Source organism: Cetorhinus maximus, chromosome 17 (assembly GCF_964194155.1).
Source record: "Cetorhinus maximus chromosome 17, sCetMax3.hap1.1, whole genome shotgun sequence".
In the NCBI taxonomy this organism is placed as follows: domain Eukaryota; kingdom Metazoa; phylum Chordata; class Chondrichthyes; order Lamniformes; family Cetorhinidae; genus Cetorhinus; species Cetorhinus maximus.
In genome coordinates, this window is record NC_135895.1 from 98,606,879 (window position 1) to 98,629,658 (window position 22,780).

Sequence of the window (22,780 nt, forward strand, 5' to 3'; positions counted from 1 at the left end):
GTTGGGCGTAGCATATGATTATTAGATATGAGTTTTGATTGATAGAGATTGGGAGTAATGGGGGTAGGGTGATTTGAGTAATGAGTGAGGCTATATGGTGCAATTGGCGTGGTAAGGCATTTAGTGACCTTGGCTACTTGTGTAAGGACATTAAACTTCTTGTGTCACTGCATCCAGGTCCTCGGAGCTTGGCCCCAGCATTGACCTTCACAGTTATCTGCTCCCATTGCCTTCTGACCATGTGTCTGGAGGATCTCCTGGTCCCTGCACTGCCCGACATCTCTCCTCCTTTACTGCTCCTCCACCAATGAACATCTTGAAACGCACCCTCTCCCATGTTGTGCTATTCTTCTCTCTTTCCCAGAATCACCTGTAGCGTGACCTTCAGCACCTGCTGCAGTCACGATACAGTTAACCTTTCCGAAGCGCAGGCTGGATTTAAATGGTGCTAATCTTTCACGATATTGGCCTCCTGTTGGTACATGCGGCTACCCAGCAGCATGTTTAGTGCTGTGGCTGTAAGTTGCGATTGTGTTAGTTAGCAGGCAGTGTGAAATTGGCCTGCTGCCTGCTTCACATTAAACAGGCAAGGGTTAATAATTACCCATATTTTCAGGGGCCTTCAAGTTTAGGCCCTGAGCAGCTTATAAGGAACAGAACAAGGGAAATGTGAAGCAAAAAAAAACCTATGCACAAGAGAAAAAGAATGAGCTATAAAGTGGTTAGGTGGAGATCAGGAGATGGGTAACTGGAAGAGGTGATAATAGTGTGAGGCAAAAAAGAGGAAGAATGGGAGAAATTCAAAGCTGATCCATTTTGATGTGAAGTAGAGAACCTCATATAGTCACAGATAACCACTCGCATAATCTGAATTTTCAATTATTTAAAAAGAAACTTACAGATATGCAGAATTCTGCTTGATTTTGTGAGAACAAAATTGGTTAACCATGCCTGTATGTTTTAATATCGAGTGTATTGTATAATGTCATACACATGCATCTCCCCCCCATTGTTCATTCTTGGCTGTCTAACAGACAGGATGGTTATTGATGCTTAATACCACACTTGAGATGGTTGTGTGGATTGTCATATTTCTTTTTCTTATTCATTCATGGGATGTGAGCATCACTAATAAGGCCAGCATTTGCTGCCCATCCCTAATTGTCCTTGAGAAGGTAGAGCAGCATGAGGGCAAAGACTACTTCAGTAGCTGAGGAGTCATGAATGGTACAATCGTCAGTGAACATCCCCACTTCTGACCTTTTGATGGAGGGAAGGTCATTAGCTGAAGATGATTGGGCTTAGGACACTACTGAGGAACTCCTACAGCAATGTATGGGACTGAGATGATTGGCCTCCAACAGCCACAGCCATTTTCCTATGTTCTAGGTATGACTCCAGCCAGTGGAGAGTTTTCCCTGGATTCCTACTGACTTCAACTTTGTTTGGGCTCCTTGATGCTACACTTGGTCAGATGCTGCCATGATGTCAGGGGCAGTCACTCTCACCAGTATGGAATCAACTCTTTTCTCAGTGTTTGGACCAAGGCTGCAATGACGTCAGGATCCAAGAGGCCCTGGCAAAACTCAAACTTAGCACCAGTGAGCAGGTTGTTGCAGAGTGGGTGTCGCTTCTTAGCACTGCCAGTAGCACCTTCCATAACCTTACTGATGATGAAGAGTAGACCGATAGGACGGTGATTGGATTAGATTTGTCTTGCTTTTTGTGGACAGGACATATTTGTGTAATTCTTGACATGGTCAGGTAGATGCAGTGTTGTAGCTGTACTAGAACAGCTTGGCCAGAATACAACTAGTTCTGGAACATAAGTCTTCAGTACTACAGCCAAGATGTTTCATTTCACATTCATCATATTGCAAACTTATTAATAGATAACCTTTCACATAGTCAACAATCTTAGCAGTAAAATGTATATCATTCACATTGGCCCAAATCTCATGACCTGGGTAGGAACCCCTATTTCCAACCCTGATTAGACAAAAAATACCTGCTTACCTTCCTCCGATTTTTCCGGCTAATCTTCCGATGGAGGATCCAGCAGAACTCGGTCAGTGCAAGAAACCTTAGAGACAGCAGTGAAGGGAGTCTGTGCAGAAATCATGCCCCCTTTTTATGGCTCTAACTGCCGTATTCCAGTAAGTGTTCACTAACGCACTGAAAATGTTTGGGAAATTTGAACAGCTTTTCAATGAGTTAGTGAATGAGTGTTGTAGGGTGGGTGAGGTAAGTGGGTAAGGGGTAGGGTGAGTGAGGTAAGTGGGTAAGGGGTAGGGTGGGTGAGGTAAGTCGGTAAGGGAATAGGGTGGTGAGGTTGGGGGCGTCAGGAGTTTGGGGGAAACAGGGAGGGCAGCCAGCGGGAGTCGGGCAGTGCGGGGTAGTCAGGTTGGGTCGGTGGGGTGTTGAGGTCAGGGATGTGGTGGTCGGTTGTATAATTCCCCAGGAGTTAGACTAGGTTAGACTAGGACATTGCCTGGGTAACTATTCAGATAAGTAAGTTGGAACCATCCAAGGTCTCCAACCCTAACTGAGAGTCGGAGAATTTTTTGGAGGGCCCCAGGGAGCAGTGATTTTGCCCATCAGAAGTTCAAACTTCCTGAGCATTTCCCATGAAGTCAGTGCATTGGGACTTCAAGAGGTCCTGGAGCACATGTTTGTGGAGTCTCCAATGATCCAGAGACTGGAAGATCTCAACCATTATGTTAACGCAGTCTCACCATTACTTTTGATACCCATGTATTCTGTTGATGGGTATGCATTGCATCATTTTCTTAATATATGTAATGCACTTTGTTGATGAAACTTCAACCTATTGAATTTTGAGAACCAAATCATATACATATAACCCCATAAGTAAGTGATAGACATCACGTTATTGGGTCATTGTTTTAATGTTTAATATTTCTTGTTATGAAATATATTACCTCCAGGATTTAGTGATTCAAGAAATGGATTTGCACAAATCTACAACGTTGTGTGGTGTGCTATAATAACACCTTTAGTCTATGTAGTGACTTGCTAGATTTTCTTGCCTGTTCTTAGTCAATGAATGCAAAGAATAAAGGGCCAAAAAAGCAGTCAAAAGATTGTCTGACTTTCATTACAATTGGCTTCTGAGGAATCTACAGTCACAACAGCAATGAAAGTTTGCACAAAAATCAGCCTGGTTCCCTGTAATCGGTCCTGCATGGTGTGTAAACAGTATAATTTCAATTAAGTGTTTGGTCTCAGGATGTGATGACTTCGACAAGGCTGCATGATTGTCTATCCCTACTTGTCTTACTGTCTGTGTGAAGGTTGTACTCCCATAATGAAGCACTGGACAGTCAGGCGGAGTGACAGAAAAGCAATATTTGGTATTTTGCTGAAGCATTCTATTGTGAATGCAATACCTCTGACTTCACTGAGATACAGGGGTTCCATTTTGTGCACTACATTCAGCCCAGCATGTTTACCTGTTTTACATGTTCGTTGTAGATGGAGGTCAGATAGCATGAGTAGTTCGGAGCATTCCTGTTTATAACTAAAAGGAACAATGGGGTACGAGGTACAATACCCTTTAGAAAATGCCGAAGCTCATCGCTAGTACTCCATGGAAAATACACGGGGCTGGATTTTGTTGGGGCGGCAAGCTGGGGGCCTCGGCTGTTTTGGGGGAACTCCAGCTGGATTTCAGGTCCCTTGTGCAGTTAGTAAGCGGCCATTGAGGCTCTGGCCCTTTAAGGGAGGAGAGCCTGCCTCCGAGCTGCCAGCCAATTTGGAGGGCCGCAGCGCTTCAGTTTCAGCAGCGCCACTGGGAGCACTGGCCACTGCTGGAACTGCACCCAGCTGAGAGAGACAGTGAGGTAAGGGGGATCGGGGATTGCCAGAGCCAGCAAGGGGAAAGGGGTACCTGGTGAGGGCAGGGAATGGTGTTGCCGAGGGGATGGCCATTGTACTGGGGGGGTTCACCAGGTGGGCTCCCACATGGGAAAGGCCACTTGCCACTGGCAAAATATTAATGATAGTGGGAAAAGGCCCTTAATTGGCCACTTAAGTGGTACAGTTGTCCTCTGGACAGGAACATTTTCTCCTCCACCTTTCCTGCTGCTGGCAGAATGCCATAGCAGTGAGAATGTGACAGGCACTCCAGCCTCCCACACCCCCCCCCACCCCCCCAACCCCCACCACCCCACCATCTTCTCTTGCCGTTTTCTGGTCCCCCTCACCTCCTATGCTGTTCTTGCAGGCCCCATTATATTCAGTCCACTGTGTGCATACCACACAGGATCAGTTATGGAGAACTGGACTGTTCTGATGTGTACAAAATTAGCTGTATATGTTTTGCACTGTGCTCAATACTTATGGGCATAGTGGTTTCCATGTCCATAAAATATTATGTGTTTATATATGTGTATATCTGTATACCTATCATACATAGAGATAAACTATACAGTTACTATTTCTACAGTTCAGTAGTAAGAACTCACATTGGCTTCAATGCACATTGCTTTGTCAGCTCTGAGAAATAAGGAAAAAGTCACCATATGTTAAACTTTGACCTGACCTGGTCTTGAACCTTCCAAGAGCTGATCACTTCTGTTCAAAGTCCACCAAGTTATGTTTACTAAATTCCTGAACAAATGTGTTAGCATTTTATTACAAATGATCACTTCTGATTTAAAAAAAATGAATTCAGTCGTGAAGACGTATGTGTGGCTATGCTGCTTTTAGCAATGTTCTGACAGGCCCATTAAGAATGGTAAATGAAGGCCACTTGGCCACTTTTAGGTTTCTACTCCAGCCATTATCCTTTGAATAAATTCATGATTTTCTGTTTGAAGCCAGAGAAGGAAATCCAAAGCACTTTAAGATCTTGGTCACCTAAATGTTGGGTGTAACATTACAGCCCTACATGGAGAGATGCACACATTTTCTGGCAGAACCTAAACGTGTGGTGTGAGCAATAATATAATGATGAAAAGAGACTTGAGCCATTACCAGGAATGCGGGGTAACTTTAATCCCCACAAAGCAGATGGGGGTTAAAAATTTTTAAAAAGCAGGAAACCCAAGCCCTAACTTGAATTTTATTTTTAACGTGTGAAGGCTGGGATTAAATTTAAAACAGGTCTTGCCATTAAGTTTGTCAGGACCTGCGGGAGACCCGTACTTCCAGGTTTCCTGTCTGTAAATCCAACCCCCCACCACCCCCACCATTGCTCTTTTCCATGCTCTGACTTGTTATTGGGCCCAAGGTATTTCACTGACTTATTAAGCTGTATTGCTTCACCAATTTATAGGCACACACGATGTAATGTGAGTTCTGGTTTTGTCTCAAATGATTGAAGTAGTAATGCACCCTACTGCATTGATTCAGTAGAAAGCTCTTTCTGCTGGAGTGCACAGGGACAGCTTATCAACTATTGGACAGGCGATTTCTTTTACATTCAAATTTATGCAATTCCTTTTACAAAATGGCTTGATTTTTGTTCATATGCTGGTTGAACAATCTCCTGCTGTTTGCCTGATGCTTTGGCATTGAAAATAGAAGCTTTGGCTTTCTTAAGGAGTTTGCTCTATTGAATTATTTTCAAGAAGTTGCTTGTGATCACTGTTTTGTTATGTTTCACCTGTATTAACTGCTGAATAGCCGGTGCAGCCTGCTCTGTGTGCAATACCAGTGACCATCAGCTGTGAGCCATCGTCACTGAGCAGGCTCTTCACATTTATCTTAATCAAAGTTGCAAATAGTGGAAAATATCCAACTATCAAACCTCAGCATTAACAGGTACTCTGTAGCAACATGTTTAGACATTCTTTTCATCAAACACTACCATTCAACTTTCCTGCCCTTTGATTTTCTTCTGTGCCCTTCTTCAGCAGGCAGCAAGTCCTGCTGGAGTGTGGTGCTGTGGCTAGCTTCAACCTCCAGTATCATGGCTGAATGGCCATTCTTTGTATGTGAGCTGGACAGTGACTGTCGGGCTATTTGTCGGTAGAAGCTTCACGGGTGAACCAAATCCTGCCTTTACTGGAGGTCCATGTATGGGCACTTACTGCAGGAAGTGCATTGTAACAGGAAACCGGCAAGTGCTTTTGCTTCCCACCTTGCTTTTTTGCGAACGCAGAGGACAATAGTATACACAGCACATACCAGGGATTGAATCTAGCGCCTTCCTACTCTGTTTGGATCAGAAGTGCATTTGCTCACTGATTTACTGAGCACTTTCATCGCTCTTTTAAGCTGCCAGATTTTGATTGAGGTTCTAAGCAGCATGTTCAGAAAAACTGACGAGCATTAAAATGCGCTTCAGTGTGTAAACCTCCCTCCCAGCTGCCCTATTGCGACTCTTAAAACTTTTAGAAAATGGTGCAATGGTCAACAGGAAACCTACACCAATGGAGTCAGACCCCTATGCTTAGAACTTCAGACGGAGTGGATAGATGGAGTTAGGGTGCAGATCAGACATGATCTAATGCAAATTCAATGGGCTGAATGGCCTACCCCTGTTCCTTCCTGTTCCTAATGGGATTGTCAGTCTGGGTCCATTTGATACACTAATTCTGAGGTGGTGGCATCAGTGGCAGTGAGTTGCAGCATCACCCAAGTAATGAATTCCATTAGCAGTGCCTGAAGTGTGGAGTTAACTGTCTGATCCATCCCACAATAACAAAATGTGGCCATTCTGCATCATTGCTAATTGTCAAGTTGAAATTTGTGCTCTATCATAAAATAATTCATACCATAACGTCACAAAGTTGGTGATATTTGACAATTCTCAAATGCAGAACTGCATGTGATGTGATGAGCATTATTCACCGTCAGCTGTGACCTTCAGCTGGAGGAGTGAACGGCAAAGCTGTGTCAGATCCCAATTCATCTCCATCAGTATGATTGGATCCTTCGGGTCACTCTCAGACGTGCCTTTGGACCTGACCTGATGTAGATGTCTCAAATCATGACAGAGAAGTAACTGAAGGCCCAGTTGCTTTGCTTCTGGCAACGCTTGGCCCTGATAATGGGCTAGAGATGGGAATCTGAATCCAGTCTGGATTTGGAAATTAAAGTATGGGATCCTGAATTGCATTCACACATGAAATTGGAATCTGATGTGCAGACTTAGATTCCCCTGCTCAGATCTGTTGATCCGTCAGCACACTATTTTCCAGGTGGTAGCACAATCCTGTGTTAACTGTATTGTCAATTAGGGGTTAATTGTATTCAGGTGGTGGGCATTATTGCAAACTCACTGGTGCTCAGCAATATAGGAGCAGGCTGCAATTTTGGTTGTTGGCTGCGGATACACAATATGAAACGTGTGTCTCTGTAAATAAAAGCTTATAAGTGTGTAAAGACCAGACTCAAGTGTTCTATCGTTCATGATCTGGTTATATGAGCTTTAACATCCTGCAATGCATGTAAATTGTCCCCATTCAAAAAGGATTACACACTGTGGCTGCCAAGGCAAGGGGAATCTCCCCTGACTCTAGAATGCCAGCCATCGGAAACATGAAATCATATTGGTTTAGCAGCCTGTAAGTAAGTGTCTGCCTCCTCTCTCTCTCTGCCCTGGAGAGTAAAATGGCCATGTATAAAAACACACTGGGCACCAAATAAAACAAAATAACTAGGTTTTTTCAAGGAATGCAATACATTCTGGACAACGAGGTAAGTGAGATGGATGTGGAATAAATTGCTTTTGCAAACTCAGACAGGTACAGCATCACAAGGATACACTGTATTATAAGCTGTATCTCTAGTAGATAACCTACATGTGCACAGCCTATTGTTCCTGTTCATTAACCGCTGGCAAGCCTTCAACTGGGTGCATGCAACTTCAATCTGTTCAGCTACAACTTCCAGCCTTGTGTCAATATTCGAGTACACAAGCCATACAAATTGAGTGCCTCTGTGAGCTATGTCTGACACATGATCACTTAAAGCCCAAAGCAGCCATCTCCTCTGTTTTCACAGCCTATGCGTCACTTTCAGTTTTTTTTTACCCCTGACACGGGTGGCTGTTTTTATTTATGATTTCTAATTCTACCGTTTTAAAAACCATTTCGCATCTGTGGTACAGCATTGAGTGTTAGTTTTCATGATGAACATTAGGAGTGAATGATTACTGATTGGATCAGTGGATAAAACTCACCCCTTCTCCCTTCCCTTGCTTATGTACATGATCTGCAATTTCATCATCTACATCAACATTATTTTTAAAACAAATCTGATAAAGGGTATTTCTGCATTGCATTACATATTGTTCAGTTATTAAAACTGATATTTGATTATTTTGATTACATGGACTGACACAATTAATAATCTAATATAAAAGCGAAATAATGTGGATGCTGGAGATCTGAAATAAAAACAAAGTGCTAGAAAAACTCAGCAAAACAACTAACTATCTATTTTACATTAACATGAAAAATCGCTCTGGATTTTCTGTGAGAAAAGAAAGCCTTTTTTTGTTGGGTTGGGGGACACACTCAATAAACTGAAGAGAATAGCAAGAATTTTAAGGATACATTTACTTTTGTGAAAATGAATGTATCAGTAATTCTATAAATGAATACTGGCCATTTTCTAACACATTTGTTATTATTCAGAATTTCTCAGACGGTTTTTAATTGTGCCTAAGTTGTTTTCTTTTTAGAAACAAAGTTAGTTTGCTGATAGTTTCATGTGGTAAAATTTCTTTTGGTTTTTGCAAGTGCTTTTCCTCTTTTTGATGTGGCTCCAATGCAAAATCTTCTTTGTTACCACAGTCTGGCACCACGCAATGTGAATGGAAATATAGGGCGGTGCTCTCCAAGTACGATTTCACACGTACCTAATTTGAGTATTGCTGAAAAAAGGGACGTGCTGTCTAAGCTTTTCATCTTGCACTCATCAGGACAGGTCACAAGATTACCAACAATGAAGGGAACAACAATTTATACTGCATGAGAAGAGAGTGCTGATTGGTTGGCAAGTGAATGCTTGTTCCCTCTGCTATTGGTAATCTTGTGAGTTGTCCTGATGAGTGCAAGATGAAAAGCTTTGACAGCATGCCTCTTTATTTCAGCAATACTTTAAGTTCTGTACAACCAAATGACTATTTATTTACATACCTTATTGCAAGGTCCATTACTTGTTGCATTCTGTGACAGTGTAACACATTTCTCATGCATTTTAATTAAATGGAGAAAGTTGGCAGTGGTATCTTTAGATGACGATCCTCATTTTAACAAATAATCTGCCATTATATGTACATCACAGTGCTGCACTGTTACAGGGACCAAGAGTCTTTGTTGGGCTGGTCTGTGTTTTTTAACGAGTGCTACTTCTCTGTGCTGTTTTAACATTCTGTTTCTGGTTTGTGTCTAAGTTCTTAAGGATTAAAATTAGTTATCTACCAGGTGTAAAATTATATGACTACATTTACGCTTGCCAAATTCAGTCCTATGTAACAGTGAGGATTAAAAAGAAAATCCAATTAAAGCCTTTCGCCGTAACCCAATGGTCATTTCCAGAGCCCATTAGAATAAAAATATTTAAAGGTTAGAATAAAAATATTCAACTGTCAGTAAGCAGAAAATCCACAGATTTATAAAACATTTTCTAACTGCCATTAGTTGGTGAAAAGCACAGAAAATATTCTCATCAGATATTAATTTCCAGTCTAATAAAGAATGCACCAACCCAAATACTGGAAAAACACTGAAAACAAAACAATTTCAAAACAATCGTGCCTCTTGAAAATGAACTCATGTTTTTAAATCAATTTTTTTCTGTGATGGAAATAATCTGAGTAAAGATTATACTCCTTAGCCAGATTTCATTACCTTCATATATTGCTCGATAAGATTTCACTAGGTTCTCTGATACAGTTTAAGGATGAAAGGATTTGTTGTTCATTATACTGTAGAGTAATTTACGATACACCAGTGTAGATTTTCTGCCTCTTGCCTGCTTTTTTGTTGTGTTTTGGGAAGGGAGCACTGAGGGAAGCACACTTATCCAGCTCTTCCTATGCTTAATGCAGATTAGCCCCATTGAGCAGGCACATCTACTCTTCATTCAAATGAAGCAACCAGAGCTTCTACTGCATTCCCACCTATTGTCTCCTTTGCATGTTGGACATTGGGTGCCATTAGTTAGGTCCTGGCATCCAGTGTTGAGACATTGGTGGAGGATTGAGGGAAGTGTTTGTGCATGTGTTTGTTGGACGTGGCAATGAGCAAACCCTACACAGAAAATGTAAAATTATCATATGAACAGTGCTGTGTTTTTTCCTTTGGCATATTTGCAGCTGCCTCTTTCTCCCATAGCAGCAGGCCCCCAGATTAGTGTAACTCCATGTTGGAGGTCGAGAGTCTGTATGTTAATAACTCTTGGGCTGGAAAAAAGGGAGAGCACTCCTCTGTGGCCCATTGGAGATGAACTCCAACTAGGAGCCCTTCTGGAGAGTGGAATTCTGCAAAGAGAAATTCCCACCTACAGTGCGCAGAGCTAAGGGCCCTATCCATTCATGTGCAGCAGGCCCAAGCTAATACATTCAGAAATACATTGGCAACAAATGATACAACCTAAAGAACAGGCTGTTATGAAAATAGTAGATTATTATTTGTTTTGGCAATTGTGAACGAATGCTCTGACAGTATCCCAGGAGTTCCCAAATTTTGGACAGAATTTAATGGCTATGTCAGTGGGCCTGTCCACTGCTTGGAGAGCTGGTGGCAACCTGGCTGTGACCATTTCTGGGAGCCCCATTGGGATTAAGCCCCAATTAGGCAGCCCACTGGCTGCAATTAGGTTTCCCAGTTCCACTGGAGCCAATTTCCTGCTGGACTTCTTGGTGTTGGCCCCACCTCTGAGAGCTGCTGACCAATCAGAGACCAACAACTTGCCAGTACCAGCAGTGTCACTGGGCGCAGTGGCTACTGGCGCTATTGCAGAAGGCCCGAGGCTGATTATCATCACAAGAGCCCATGGACCAAGGTGAGTGGGGCAAAATTTCAGGGGCTAGTCAGGGAGGCCTGGCTAGGGAAGGGAGGGGGGATCATTGTCAAAGGCAGGAGGTGACTTCTGCTCCGTTTCTGCAAATGAGCTCCATTGAGCTCAGGACACCTGAGAAGAAGGTTCCCCATTGCCCTCCCTCACCACTACCAGGCAGCATGCATACCTGCCAGAATTTACCTGACGGTTTTCCCTTATGGGGTGGTCCCTGCCCACCACTGCCCGAATACCAGTGGGGGTAGGATGAGGTTCTTTATTGGCCACTTAAGGACCTCAGTTGGCCTTCACCCCCCCACCCTCTGGTGGGTAGGCTGTCCTCAACACTTCTGCCCTGGACTTAATCAGGGGGAGGCATGAAGGCAATGATGCTCTCTATCCTGTATCTTCTCACCCCATTATATGGCCCCCACCACCTCTGGAGAAGCATTAAATTCTACTCAACGTAAACAACAGGCCTTCAGCAAAGTAATGAAATATTATTATTTGTTTTGGCAATCGTGAAGAAATCCTCTAACAGGATCACAGGAATTCCCAAATATCAAATTTTATTTCCCTTTTCACCTGCTTTACTTGAGCCTTGTCTGGTGATAAGTGTGGTTGAGGTGTCGTAGTTTAACCAAAGAGCTACCTTGTTTCAGAGACCTGCATTATTCTTTTAAGCATGATCCTGTTTATTGTTTTTCAGATAAGGAGTACAATCAAAAGACTTAAAGAAAGAAGAAAAGCTCTGAATTTTTCAGTAAGTAAAATGTTCTTTATTAAATAGCCTTTTTTAAGTTATTATCTTAGCTGTTGTGCATAACAAGTGTTTAGATATTTGAATACATTTTTATTTGTTATAAATACATTTTAGAAATGAAATATATGAAGCACAGGGAATAACTTTGACATCATTATAACTGCTGTCTTAGAAAGTTTTGAGAAGAGTTAGCAATGCACTTTAAGTTGCTGCACTACAGCTGAATTGATTAAATACAAAATTAATATTGAATTATCAGTGAAGTGTACTAGTTGGTTGTTGCAATGAATTAAGCATTGAGGGTAAAATTCAACTTCAGGGTTTAAAAATGGGCAATGGTGCATTGACTGTACATCACCGTACACTATACCAGTTTTTTCTTTCTCAGTGACTTCGGTAAAGGGGAAAATCAAGCCATGAATAACCATCGGCGGATCTGTCGCCCAAGTTTTGTGGGTCGTATAATAAGCAGTGGATCTCTCGCCCTATGTTGTAGGGTGTATCACGGGCAGCCAATCTGTTGATTCATGTTGAGGGGTATATAACAGACTGCCAGTCTGTCACCTATGTTGTGAGGTGTTTAACAGGTATATAACAGATGGACCCATCACCCATGTTCTGAGTCCTTGCAGAGTTTGAAAGTCTGTAAGCACCTGAACTCCAGTCCAGCTCAGATTGATGCGATGACTGCCTGCTTGCATTTGGGCCAACTTCCCCTAAGTTGCCTTCATATGGGTTTTAATATCCTATATTTACATTTTTTGGCATACTAGCTAACACATTCCCAATGAAAAGGCTAACTGAAGTGCTAAAATAACAAAAAGTGAAACTAGATGGGAATTTGTTAACCAGTAACATACTGCACCAAGGAAAACTAAACTCCTAAACTGACAATCTTTCTTATAATGACTTCAAGATGGCTAGTATATTAAATTGACACTCTGGGAGAGGATGAATTGCTCTTCTGAGGCTGAGACATGTTACAGAGCCAGGGAATCCTGCACCTGATCTGAGAATTCTCAGCGTTGATACCACCAAGGCTGCAGTGAAAACATCCGCTACCTCCTGTTTTTCCCTAATCCTTAAACATTGAAATCAATCCTTTGAAAGAAGAGAAAAGATGTTTGGAAAGAGAATTGTGACTTGAAGAGGGACAGATCAGGAGAGAAATAAAAAAAGACAGAATTAGAAGATTGTACAACAAAAGCAAATAGGGAGAGGGAGAGAAATTTTCAGGCAAATTCCAGATTAGTTTGTGGTCAGTGGTTAAATGACGATGCTCACTGCTGACCTCAAAGCAAGCTGCCCACAGGATCTAACAATTGCTGCAGCATGGATTTCACTTTTCCCAACATTAATTTAATTCTGGTATCAACCTAAGGGGGGTCTCTGGAGTCTAACAATAGTGATGTCAACAAGCAGTTTAAGCAACCAGTCACATTGAAGAATATTCACAGACAGCAAAACAGGAAGTAAATAGCACCAATCATCTTTCACTTTTTAATCATGTTATAAAGAAAGATAGATTTGCATTTATAATAGTGCTTTTCATAACCACCGGATGTCTCAAAGCACTTAACAGACAATGAAGTACTTTTTGAAGTGTAATCACTGCTGCAATATAGGAAATACAGTAGCCAATTTGCATGCAGCAAACTCCTACAACCAGCAATGCGATAATGACCAGATAATCTGTTTTTCATTATGTTGATTGAGGGATAAACGTTAACCAGAACACCAGGGATAACCCCTGCTCACGTTTGAAATAGCGTCATGGAGTAGGCAGATGGGGAGCAAAATAAAGATTGGGTCATACACATGGGATCAAGGGTCAAAGTTGAATAATGATAAATGTAACACCCTTATTCAAAAAGGGAGGGAGACAAAAAACAGGTAACTATAGGCCAATTAGCTTAACATCCGTTATTGGGAAAATGTTAGAGTCTATTATAAAGAGTCTAATAGCAGAGCATTTAGAAATGCATAATATAATCAAGCAGAGTCAGCATGGCTCCATGAAGGGGAAATTATGCCTGACAAATTTATTAGAATTCTTTGAGGAGGTAACAAGCAGGATAGATAAAGAGGAACCAGTAGATGTAATATATTTGGATTTCCAAAAGGTGTTTGATAAGGTACCGCACATAAGGCTACTTAATAAGATAAGAGCCTATGGTGTTGGGGGTAGTATATTAGCAAATAGAGGATTGGCTAACTAATAGAAGACAGAGGGATTTTCTTATGAGGAGAGGTTGGGCCTGTACTCATTGTAATATAGAAGAATGAGAGACGATCTTATTGAAACACGTAAGATTCTTAGGCAACTTGACAGGGTAAGTGCTGAGAGGTTGTTTTCCCTTGTGGGAGAATCTAGGACCAGAGGTCATAATCTCAGAGTAAGGGGTCGCCCATTTAAGACAGGGATGAAGAGGAATTTCTTTTCTCAGAGGGCAGTTAATCTGCGGAATTCTTTACTACAGAGGGCTGTAGAGGCTGGGTCATTAGGTATATTAAAGGCTGAGATAGACAGATTTTTAATCAGTAAGGGAATCAAAGGTTGTGGGGAAAAGGCAGGAAAGTGGAGTTGGGGATTATCAGATCAGCCATGATTTCATTGAATACTGGAGCAGACTCGATGGGCCGAATGGCCTACTTCTGCTCCTACATCTGATGGTCTTAAACAAATTTAAAATAATTTATTATTTTTAAAATCTGTAGAATTTCTTCATAATGGAGAATTTTTTATATTTCACAAATATAAAATATAGCTTTTCAGAGCCAGAGAGGTTGTTCTAAAAGTAATTATGACTTAGCATGCTGCTTAAAGCAAGATGTAGCTTTTTCAAGATTTTTGCAGCATGCAGAAAAAGTGGAAGTTCACATCAAATGAAGGGATTTCTAATATTTTCATCTGGGAGGACTTAACACTGCATCATGTGGAGGAGCAGGGAATCACTGACAGCAACTCCTGGATTCCCACGTTTAACTACACATGTACAGATTCCAGAAGTTACCATCAGTTTCACAGAGTAATGAGGTTACCACTGGCAGTTTCACCATCATTGCAACCGTAAAATCCTGGCTCTTAAGTGCAAAGTGTGTTAACTGTTGAGAAGATATAATCAAAATGTAATAATGTAATTAGCATATTAATCTCAGAGTTATGTTACCTATTTTGAAAGAGGCCTTGTTCTGAAACAAAGCAAATGCTTAATTTCAATCTCACTGCTATGCAAGTATCGGTGTTAGGTTCTTGTGCCAGGACGTTTCCAGCAGTCTTTCAAGCAGCAAAAATTGGTGATTGCATGGAACCTGAGTCTCGGTATAATAAATGAAGTTAGATGAGTTGAACAATCAATCAGTTTGTGGTTTCCTGGAAGAAGAAAAGGCATATAGATAGAACAGATATTTCACTCTAAAAATGCACAAAGTTAGTATTCCAAATTAACGTTAAAATCAATGTATGTATTCCACTGAATCACTTTCTGTGTGATAGGGCCAGGAAAAATAGAGCCAACTTTGTTATAAAGCTACAAAGTTTCAAATCCCTTTAGCATTGTCCTTTGGCATTAACCTGTCAACAGTGTATTTATGTTTTGTGCTTCTGGCAGAGATCACGTACCTCAGTGAACTGGTTTAAAAATAGTTAATAGGAGCTACCGCATGACTTGTCCATTATGAATGATCACATTAGCTCGACCCAAGTTGTCATGCTTTATGAGAACAGGCAGTTTGTCCCAGACTGCAGGCACAGCAGGTAATTTGAAATGAAATGAGACAGTTTCTACAGCCAGATTGATTTGGGAATCTTGCATGTTTTCCCCTTTGACCTCTGACAGGTTGACACTACAAAGATTGTGACTTGTAAAAAATGATCAGTCTGCAATATATTTAGGCTGCTGACATACTGTTGGTAACACAAAGTGATTTTCCATGTTTTGAAGGGGCTGTCTGTGAAGGAAGGTAGACCTTTTTTTAAAAAAAAATAAAAATATACTTCTACTGCCCAGCTTTTTCCTTTTCATTGGAGATGCTGCCTAAACATTTGACTGCGCTGCGTGTAAAATGGGTGCCTGTAGGCCTGATGTAGTGGGTGACATGCTGATGGTCATTCTACTCCAGAAGTGTGCTTGTTTGACTGTTTGTCATATTGGATTGCGCTGCTCAATGGATGTCCAGAGTGTGCTGCATATGTTAAAAAGCCTCATTTTAATATTTAAATAATGCTGTTGCAAATAACTATTCTGGAACTGGTCTGCCTCAGAGCTTGACTCGATTGAGAGCTTTCCATCCGCGAGAGATAATGGGAGTACTGCCTCAGAAATTTGGTGAGGTCGGATGAGATCATTTTCTACACTTCTCCTGATGGCTGAACAAACCGACTCTGGGAAAGTCAAAGTCTGCTACGCGTGCCACACACACGAAGCTGTCCTTTGCTGGTGGTGCAGGATGACCTCTGCTGACACTTTGTGTTCAGGATTGGCGTCTGCTTTGGAGCTTCTGAAACCTCCTGGCGGTGAATTCCTGCCCGCAGCTGGTGTCGCCATTTGCATTGATCACCAGCGAGAGTTTCCCAATTGTTGTGATTGACGTTGAGGGCTTTCATGTCTCTTTCGATAGTATCCTTAAATCGGAGCTTTGGGCACCCTGCTGGCCTCTTGGCATGGGCTACCTCCCTGTATAGCACATCCTTGGGGATGATGCCATCTTCCAAGCTGTGCACATGCCAAGCGAGCGAAGCCTTCCTTATTTAAATAGCGCTTGGCATGTTTGCCCCAGAAAGGACTGCTTCATTGGTGACTTTGTGTTTCCACATGATGCTGAGGATATGTCCTGGACAATGGTGATGGACATTTTTGAGCCTTTTCCCTTGGTAGATATAAGCTGTCCAGGCTTTGCTGCTATACAACAATGTGCTAAGGATATAGGCCTTATAGATGAGTATCTTGGTGCCCCAGGTCAGTTAATTGTTCATCCTTGTCCGCTTCATTAGTTGGCCAAAGTTGGTGGTTGCTTTTCCAATGCATGTGCTGAGCTCTTCATCAAGAGACAGGTTGTCTTTCACTGTAGATTTAAGGTAGCAGAATTTGCTGACTGTTTCAGTGGCGTGTTGTTGAGTCTGGTCACAGGTGGAGACATAAACCCTGTCTTATAACCAGTTTACTTGATGTGAGGGAGAACATGACACAAGCACGAGACAGACGATCCATGAGCCTTTGGAGCTGATCTTCTGTCTTGGCAACTAGTGCAGCATCATCAGCAAACAGAAGTTCTCTGATCAGGACATGCCACATTTTTGTCTTGGCTTTCAGTCTTGGTAGGTTGAGGAGTTCCTGCCTGATCAAGTGTGGAAGTGCACTCCTTCCATGTCAGCAGGGAAAGCATAGATCAGGATGACAGGGAAAAAAGTGCCAAACAGAGGAGGCGCTAAGATGCAGCCCTGTTTCACCACATTATTGATCACAAAATTGTCAGTAGTGGAGCTGTTGAACTGAATGGTGCCATGCAAGTTATAGTGGAAGGACTGTATGAGACTGGGAAGCTTGAAACGCTGACCAATTTCCTCTAATATCCTGTAGAGGCCCATCCTGCTCATGTTGTCAAATGCTATTGTAGGATCCACCAAAACAGAGTGGTGTTTGTTGATCTCTGTACCTCTCTTGAATTGGACATAGGGAGAAGATCATGCCTATATTGGACCTGCTTGCACTGAAGCCACATTCTGCCTCTGGGTATATTCTGTTGTCTGGACAATGGGGCCTAATTAGAATGAGTCTGGCAAAGGCCTTCACAGTGACGCTGAGGAGTTAGATGCCCTGGTAGTTGTTGCAATCCCTTCAATTGACTTTGTTCTTGATGATGTTTGCATATCACACACATTCATGGGACAGAACCTTCTCTGCAGCTGAGGAGGAGAATGCCCTGGAGGTATATTAGCAGGTGGGGCTTCCCATACTTGAATAGCTCAGCTGGTATTCCATCCTTTCCAGATACTTTCTTGTTATAGAAAGCCAAAGGCCTTTTCAAGCTCAAGTAATGAGGGTTCCTCATCAAGCACATACATGACAGGTAGCTACAGAAGATCATCAAGCAGAGGCAGAGAGATATCTGTCTCACGTGAGTATAGTTCAGAGTACTGCTCTATCCAGCAGGTCATTTGCTTGTTCCTGTTAGTGAATACTTCCCCATTTGTGGATTTCAAAGGAGCAACTTTGGTGATGGTTGAGCCAAGTGCTCTTTTGATACCATCATAGCGCAAAGGTTACCATTGTCATTGGCAAGATTGCATTTCTTTGCTTAGATTAACCCAGTACCTTGCTGTCTTCTGCACAACTGCCTTTGCTGGTGTATGATTGTCACATGCTTCAGGGTTTGGACACAGGTTGTAAGCCAGTTGATCTGCACTCTTCACTTCAATGACAGGAGTCATTTCTGCAAGGTAGGTCTCGAACCCATCTTTGTTCCTGTTTCTTTCTTTGCCAAAGGTGGTCACTGCAGCTTCATAGACAAATGACGGCAGAGACTTCCATGCTTCAGCAGCATTATCTGGTGAGCCTTCAGGTGCCCAAGAAATTCTTAGAACTTATGACATTTGTCATCATCCCTTGTGCATGGAACGTTGCTACTTGGCATAGCATTGTTTTTGGGTTTGAGTATTTTCCGTGGTTGCACCTTTGCCCTGCTACTGACAGACAAGTGATCATTATTACAATCTGCGCCGTGATAGGTGCAGGTTTGCAGAACATCGGACAGATCGTATCTTCTGGTGATTATCAGGTCAAGTTAGTGGCAATGGCTGGATCTCGGATGGCACCATGACACCTTATGCCAGTATCTGGAAGAAGATGTTGGTGACACAAAGTCCGTGCTGGGCACAAAGTTTCAGTAACCACTGTCATTTTTGTTCATCTTGCCAATGCCATGATGACCAAAGCACATTTGCCGTGAAACAGGAGCTTAACTCACCACATGAATAACTTGCCCAGCACGTTGTGGCAACTAGCAGGCAGGAAAGACCCTGCAGCAATATTTTTAAAGGGCTCATCTGCTTCCTGCAGGTTAATTGCTGGTTTGTCCTCATAGGCTGCTGGCTAACTTCTGGGCCTTACCTGTGGCTATTTTCTGCATTCCACCACTGAATTCTGACTTCTGGGAACAGACATCTGTTGGTGCCGGACAAGTTCAGTGTGCTTTGCAGTCATGAGTGGCCTGGTAGGTCTTCTAGAGGAGAAGGGGGAGCAGTGGAGAAGATAGGAGAGTGCAGGAGCAGCTGGGAGGAGAAGAGAGGAAATGATCACTACGCAGGTGACCAAATCCATAGTGGGTCTTTAGAGAATATTTCTAATAACTGAATTTCACTGAGGAGCAGTGTGTGAGAGGCCTGTGCTTCACCAAGGAGCCTGTCAATGAGCGATGTCACTTCCTGCAGCCACGGTTGGAACTCCAAACTGCCTTTGATTGTCAAAGTCACTTAACTTTTACACCACAGGCTCATTCCAAGCTGCATCAGTGATATATCCCAGGTCGCTGTGTGTTGCTCTATGAGGGAAGTCACCACAGCTCTTTATCCCAGGAGAAGCATCAACACCACCCATCCCCCCCCACCAAGAACAGATTGAAGCAGAAAAAGAAGAAATGAAAGGCTTGCATTTATATAGCCCTTTTCATAACCACCAGACATCTCAAAGTGCTTTACAGCCAATGAAGTACTTGTTTTTGAAGTGTAGTCACTGTTGTAATGTAGGAAGCACAGCCAACTTTCACAAACAGCAACGTGATAATGACCAGACAACCTGTTTTTTGTGAAGTTTATTGAGGAATAAAGATTGGCCAGGACACCGGTGATAACTTCCCTGCTGTTCTTTAGATAGTGACATGGGGTCTTTTCGATCCACTCGAGCAGGCAGATGGGACCTCGGTTTGAATCTCATTCGAGAGCCGGAACGAGAGAGTGTCAGGCTGCCCCACATTGTAAGATTCCCCCAGGTCCAAGATGCCATAAACTGCATCTATATTTTCTTGCGTGCTCTTCTGTCTCAATGGAAAGAGTTTCCGCTCCCTCAATGTCCAGCTCGTTTGTAACCACAGTCAGCTCATCATGTGGGGCAGTGCCTGGTGTTCTGCTGCAGTCATGTTTCATTCATCCTGTGTGAATTCTCTATGCTGCCTTTCTTCTGAGCAGGCCATTAGATCATAGGCTGGCTACTGTGTGACATTAAGAGCTATTCCTTTCAACCATGGCTTGTGATCCTTGTCAGGAACCTGGGCACAGAAGTAGAACTAGCTTATAACTAGAGTCATACCAACCCCAGAAATATCACTGAACAGAATATTGGTGTGCTTAAGAAACACTCCCCCTGCCCGGATGGTTAAGGAGGAGTACACCCCTGACCATCCAAATTTATGGTCATGTGCTGCATAACTTCACAATGCTGAAGGACCAGTCCCTTTGCTACCATTTGCTCCTAGGTCATTAACCTGTCAACAGTGTATTTATGTTTTGTGTTTATGGCAGAGATCACATGCCTCAGTGAATTGCTTTAAATAGTTAATAGGAGGAGGAGAAGGAAGTGTAAGAGTAGGGGCAGCCTGGAGTCCTTAACTGCCAGAGCTCTCAGAGCTACTCATCCAAAAATGCTTTGTGTGAAGCACAGTTCCATCCCAATACACCAGCAGATCCTCAATCCTTATCAGCACAGTCTCTATACCACCATCTGATTGCCTTCCTTCAGTCAAGCCTCATGAACCTTGCTGTCACTTCACTACAAATGTTAACAATAATAATAACACCAAATCCATGAAATTATTGTTACAACAACCCTATTCCAAATGTATGTAATCATTAACAGGAATAACAAGAACTACCCTCGTCACCGTTTTACTTCCTGTCTAAGTGTATCCCCAGTGGGATACTTTCTGGAAGTTGGAAGGGAGCTGAATGTTCATTAGGTATACTTCAGATTGATGTGGTGAACATACCAACATATGGGTTAGGAGCAGAAGTAGGTCCTTCGAGCCTGCTTTGCCATTCAATAAGATCATGACTGATCTGATTGTAACCTCAACCCCACATTCCTGCCTACCCTCAATAACGTTTCACCTCTTATTTCTTAAGAATCTATCTAGCTCTGCCTTAAAAATATTTAAAGACTCTGTTTCCACTGCCTTTTGAGGAAGAGAGCTCCAAAGACTCACGACCCTCAGAGAGAAAAAAATGTCTCCTCATCTCTGGCTTAAATGGTCAACCCCTTATTTTGAAACAGTGACCCCTAGTTCTAGATTCTGCCAGAAGAGGAAACATCCTCTCCACATCCACCCTGTCAAGACCCCTCAGAATCGTATATGTTTCAATCAAGTCGCCTCTTACTCTTCTAAACTCAAGTGAATACTAGCTAACCTTTCCTCATAAGACAGCCTGCCCATTGCAGGTAATAGCCTAGTAAACCTTCTCTGAAATACTTCCAATGCATTTCTAATACTGTACACAGCACTCCAGATGTGGTCTCACCAATGCCCTGTACAACTGAAGCCTAACCTCCCTACTCTTGTATTCAATTCCCCTTGCAATAAACAGTAACATTCTATTAGCTTTGCTAATTACTTGTTGTATCTGCACATTAGCCTTTTGAGATTCAGGACACCCAAATCCCCCTGCGTCTCAGAGCTCTACAATCTCTCACCGTTTAGAAAATATGTTTTTTTAATTCTTCCTACCATAATAGGCAATTTCACATTTTCCCATATTATACTCCATTTGTCAAATCATTGCCCACTCACTTAACCTATCTATGTCCTCTTATACCGTCCTTATGTTCTCTTTACAACTTACTTTCCTACATATCTTTGTGTCATCAGCAAATTTTGCAACCATACCTCTGGTGCCTTCGTCCAAGTCATTTATATAAATTGTAATAAGTTGAGGCCCCAGCACTGATCCCTATGGCACACCAATTGTTATATTGCTCATTTATGCCCACTCTCTGTTTCTTGTTAGCTAGCCGATCTTTATGCATGTCAGTATGATACCCCCTACACCATGAGCTTTTATTTTGCACGCATTGCTCCCGTAAAGAGCAGGCAAAAAAATGATGGGCTGACGTTGCAGATAAAGGTTTCTGCGTCCAATCACATGAGGGAGTGCCTGCCATTGGATAGTTACCCTCAGCATGTTATAAATTATCATCAAGCTAATCCGGAAGAACCAAAAGTATCTATTTCAAACCTCAGTAGGATCACTGGTTAGATAGAGAACTGCCAGTCAACTGGCAAAAGGAAAATTTGCTGCCGTCTGTTGAGAGAGAAACTAAATAGGGGAGGTGGGGGTCGAGATTACAGTCTGGAATTGTTGAGCTCAGTGTTGAGCCCGGAAGGCTGTCAGTTCAACAATTTCAGATTGTAATCTCTTACCCCAACCCCAACATCCCTTACCCCCCACCTTTGTATGTGTTGGCCTTAGTCATGTTTTTTTTCTCATTTTTGCTTTCGGGCAACAACTGTTCATTGCTCTGTGATTAACACCTTCTCAGGACCCATCTTTTGTTTCTTTACCTGTCCCATTCACAATTTTTGAGATTAGGGGGAAAATCACATGAAAGGATTTGCCATGTGACTCACCTCCTGACTGCCCAAAACCTTTCCAGCACCTCCAACCTACAGATCAGGAGTGTGATGGAATATTCTCCACTTGCCTGGATAGGTACAACTGCGACAAAAAATAAGAAGCTGGACATTATCTAGGACACTGCAGTCCGCTGGATCGGCACCCATCCACTAGCTTAAACCATCTGTGTACCGTAGCAGCAGTGGGTACTATCTATAGGATGCACTGCAGTAACTCACCAAAGCTTCTTCAACAGCATCTTCCAAACCCATGACCTTCATCACCTAGAAGAACAAGGACAACAGGTGCATGGAAAAGCCATCACCTTCAACTTCCTCTCCAAGTCACATACCATCCTGATGTGGATAGATATCGCCACCCTTCACTGTCACTAGGTCAAAATCCTGGAACTTACTGCTTAACAGCATTATGCGACCACC

The 22,780-nt window shown here is 42.5% G+C and overlaps 1 protein-coding gene across 1 annotated transcript in view; it reads left to right on the forward strand.

Moving 5' to 3' along the window:
- The window catches only part of LOC144692711 (adhesion G protein-coupled receptor D2), a 290,395-nt gene that overhangs the window by 135,156 nt on the left and 132,459 nt on the right, over nucleotides 1-22,780 (forward strand). The window contains exon 19 of the mRNA XM_078561799.1: nucleotides 11,687-11,740. Coding sequence (XP_078417925.1) covers nucleotides 11,687-11,740 — 54 coding nt within the window. The remainder of the gene's footprint in view (nucleotides 1-11,686; nucleotides 11,741-22,780) is intronic.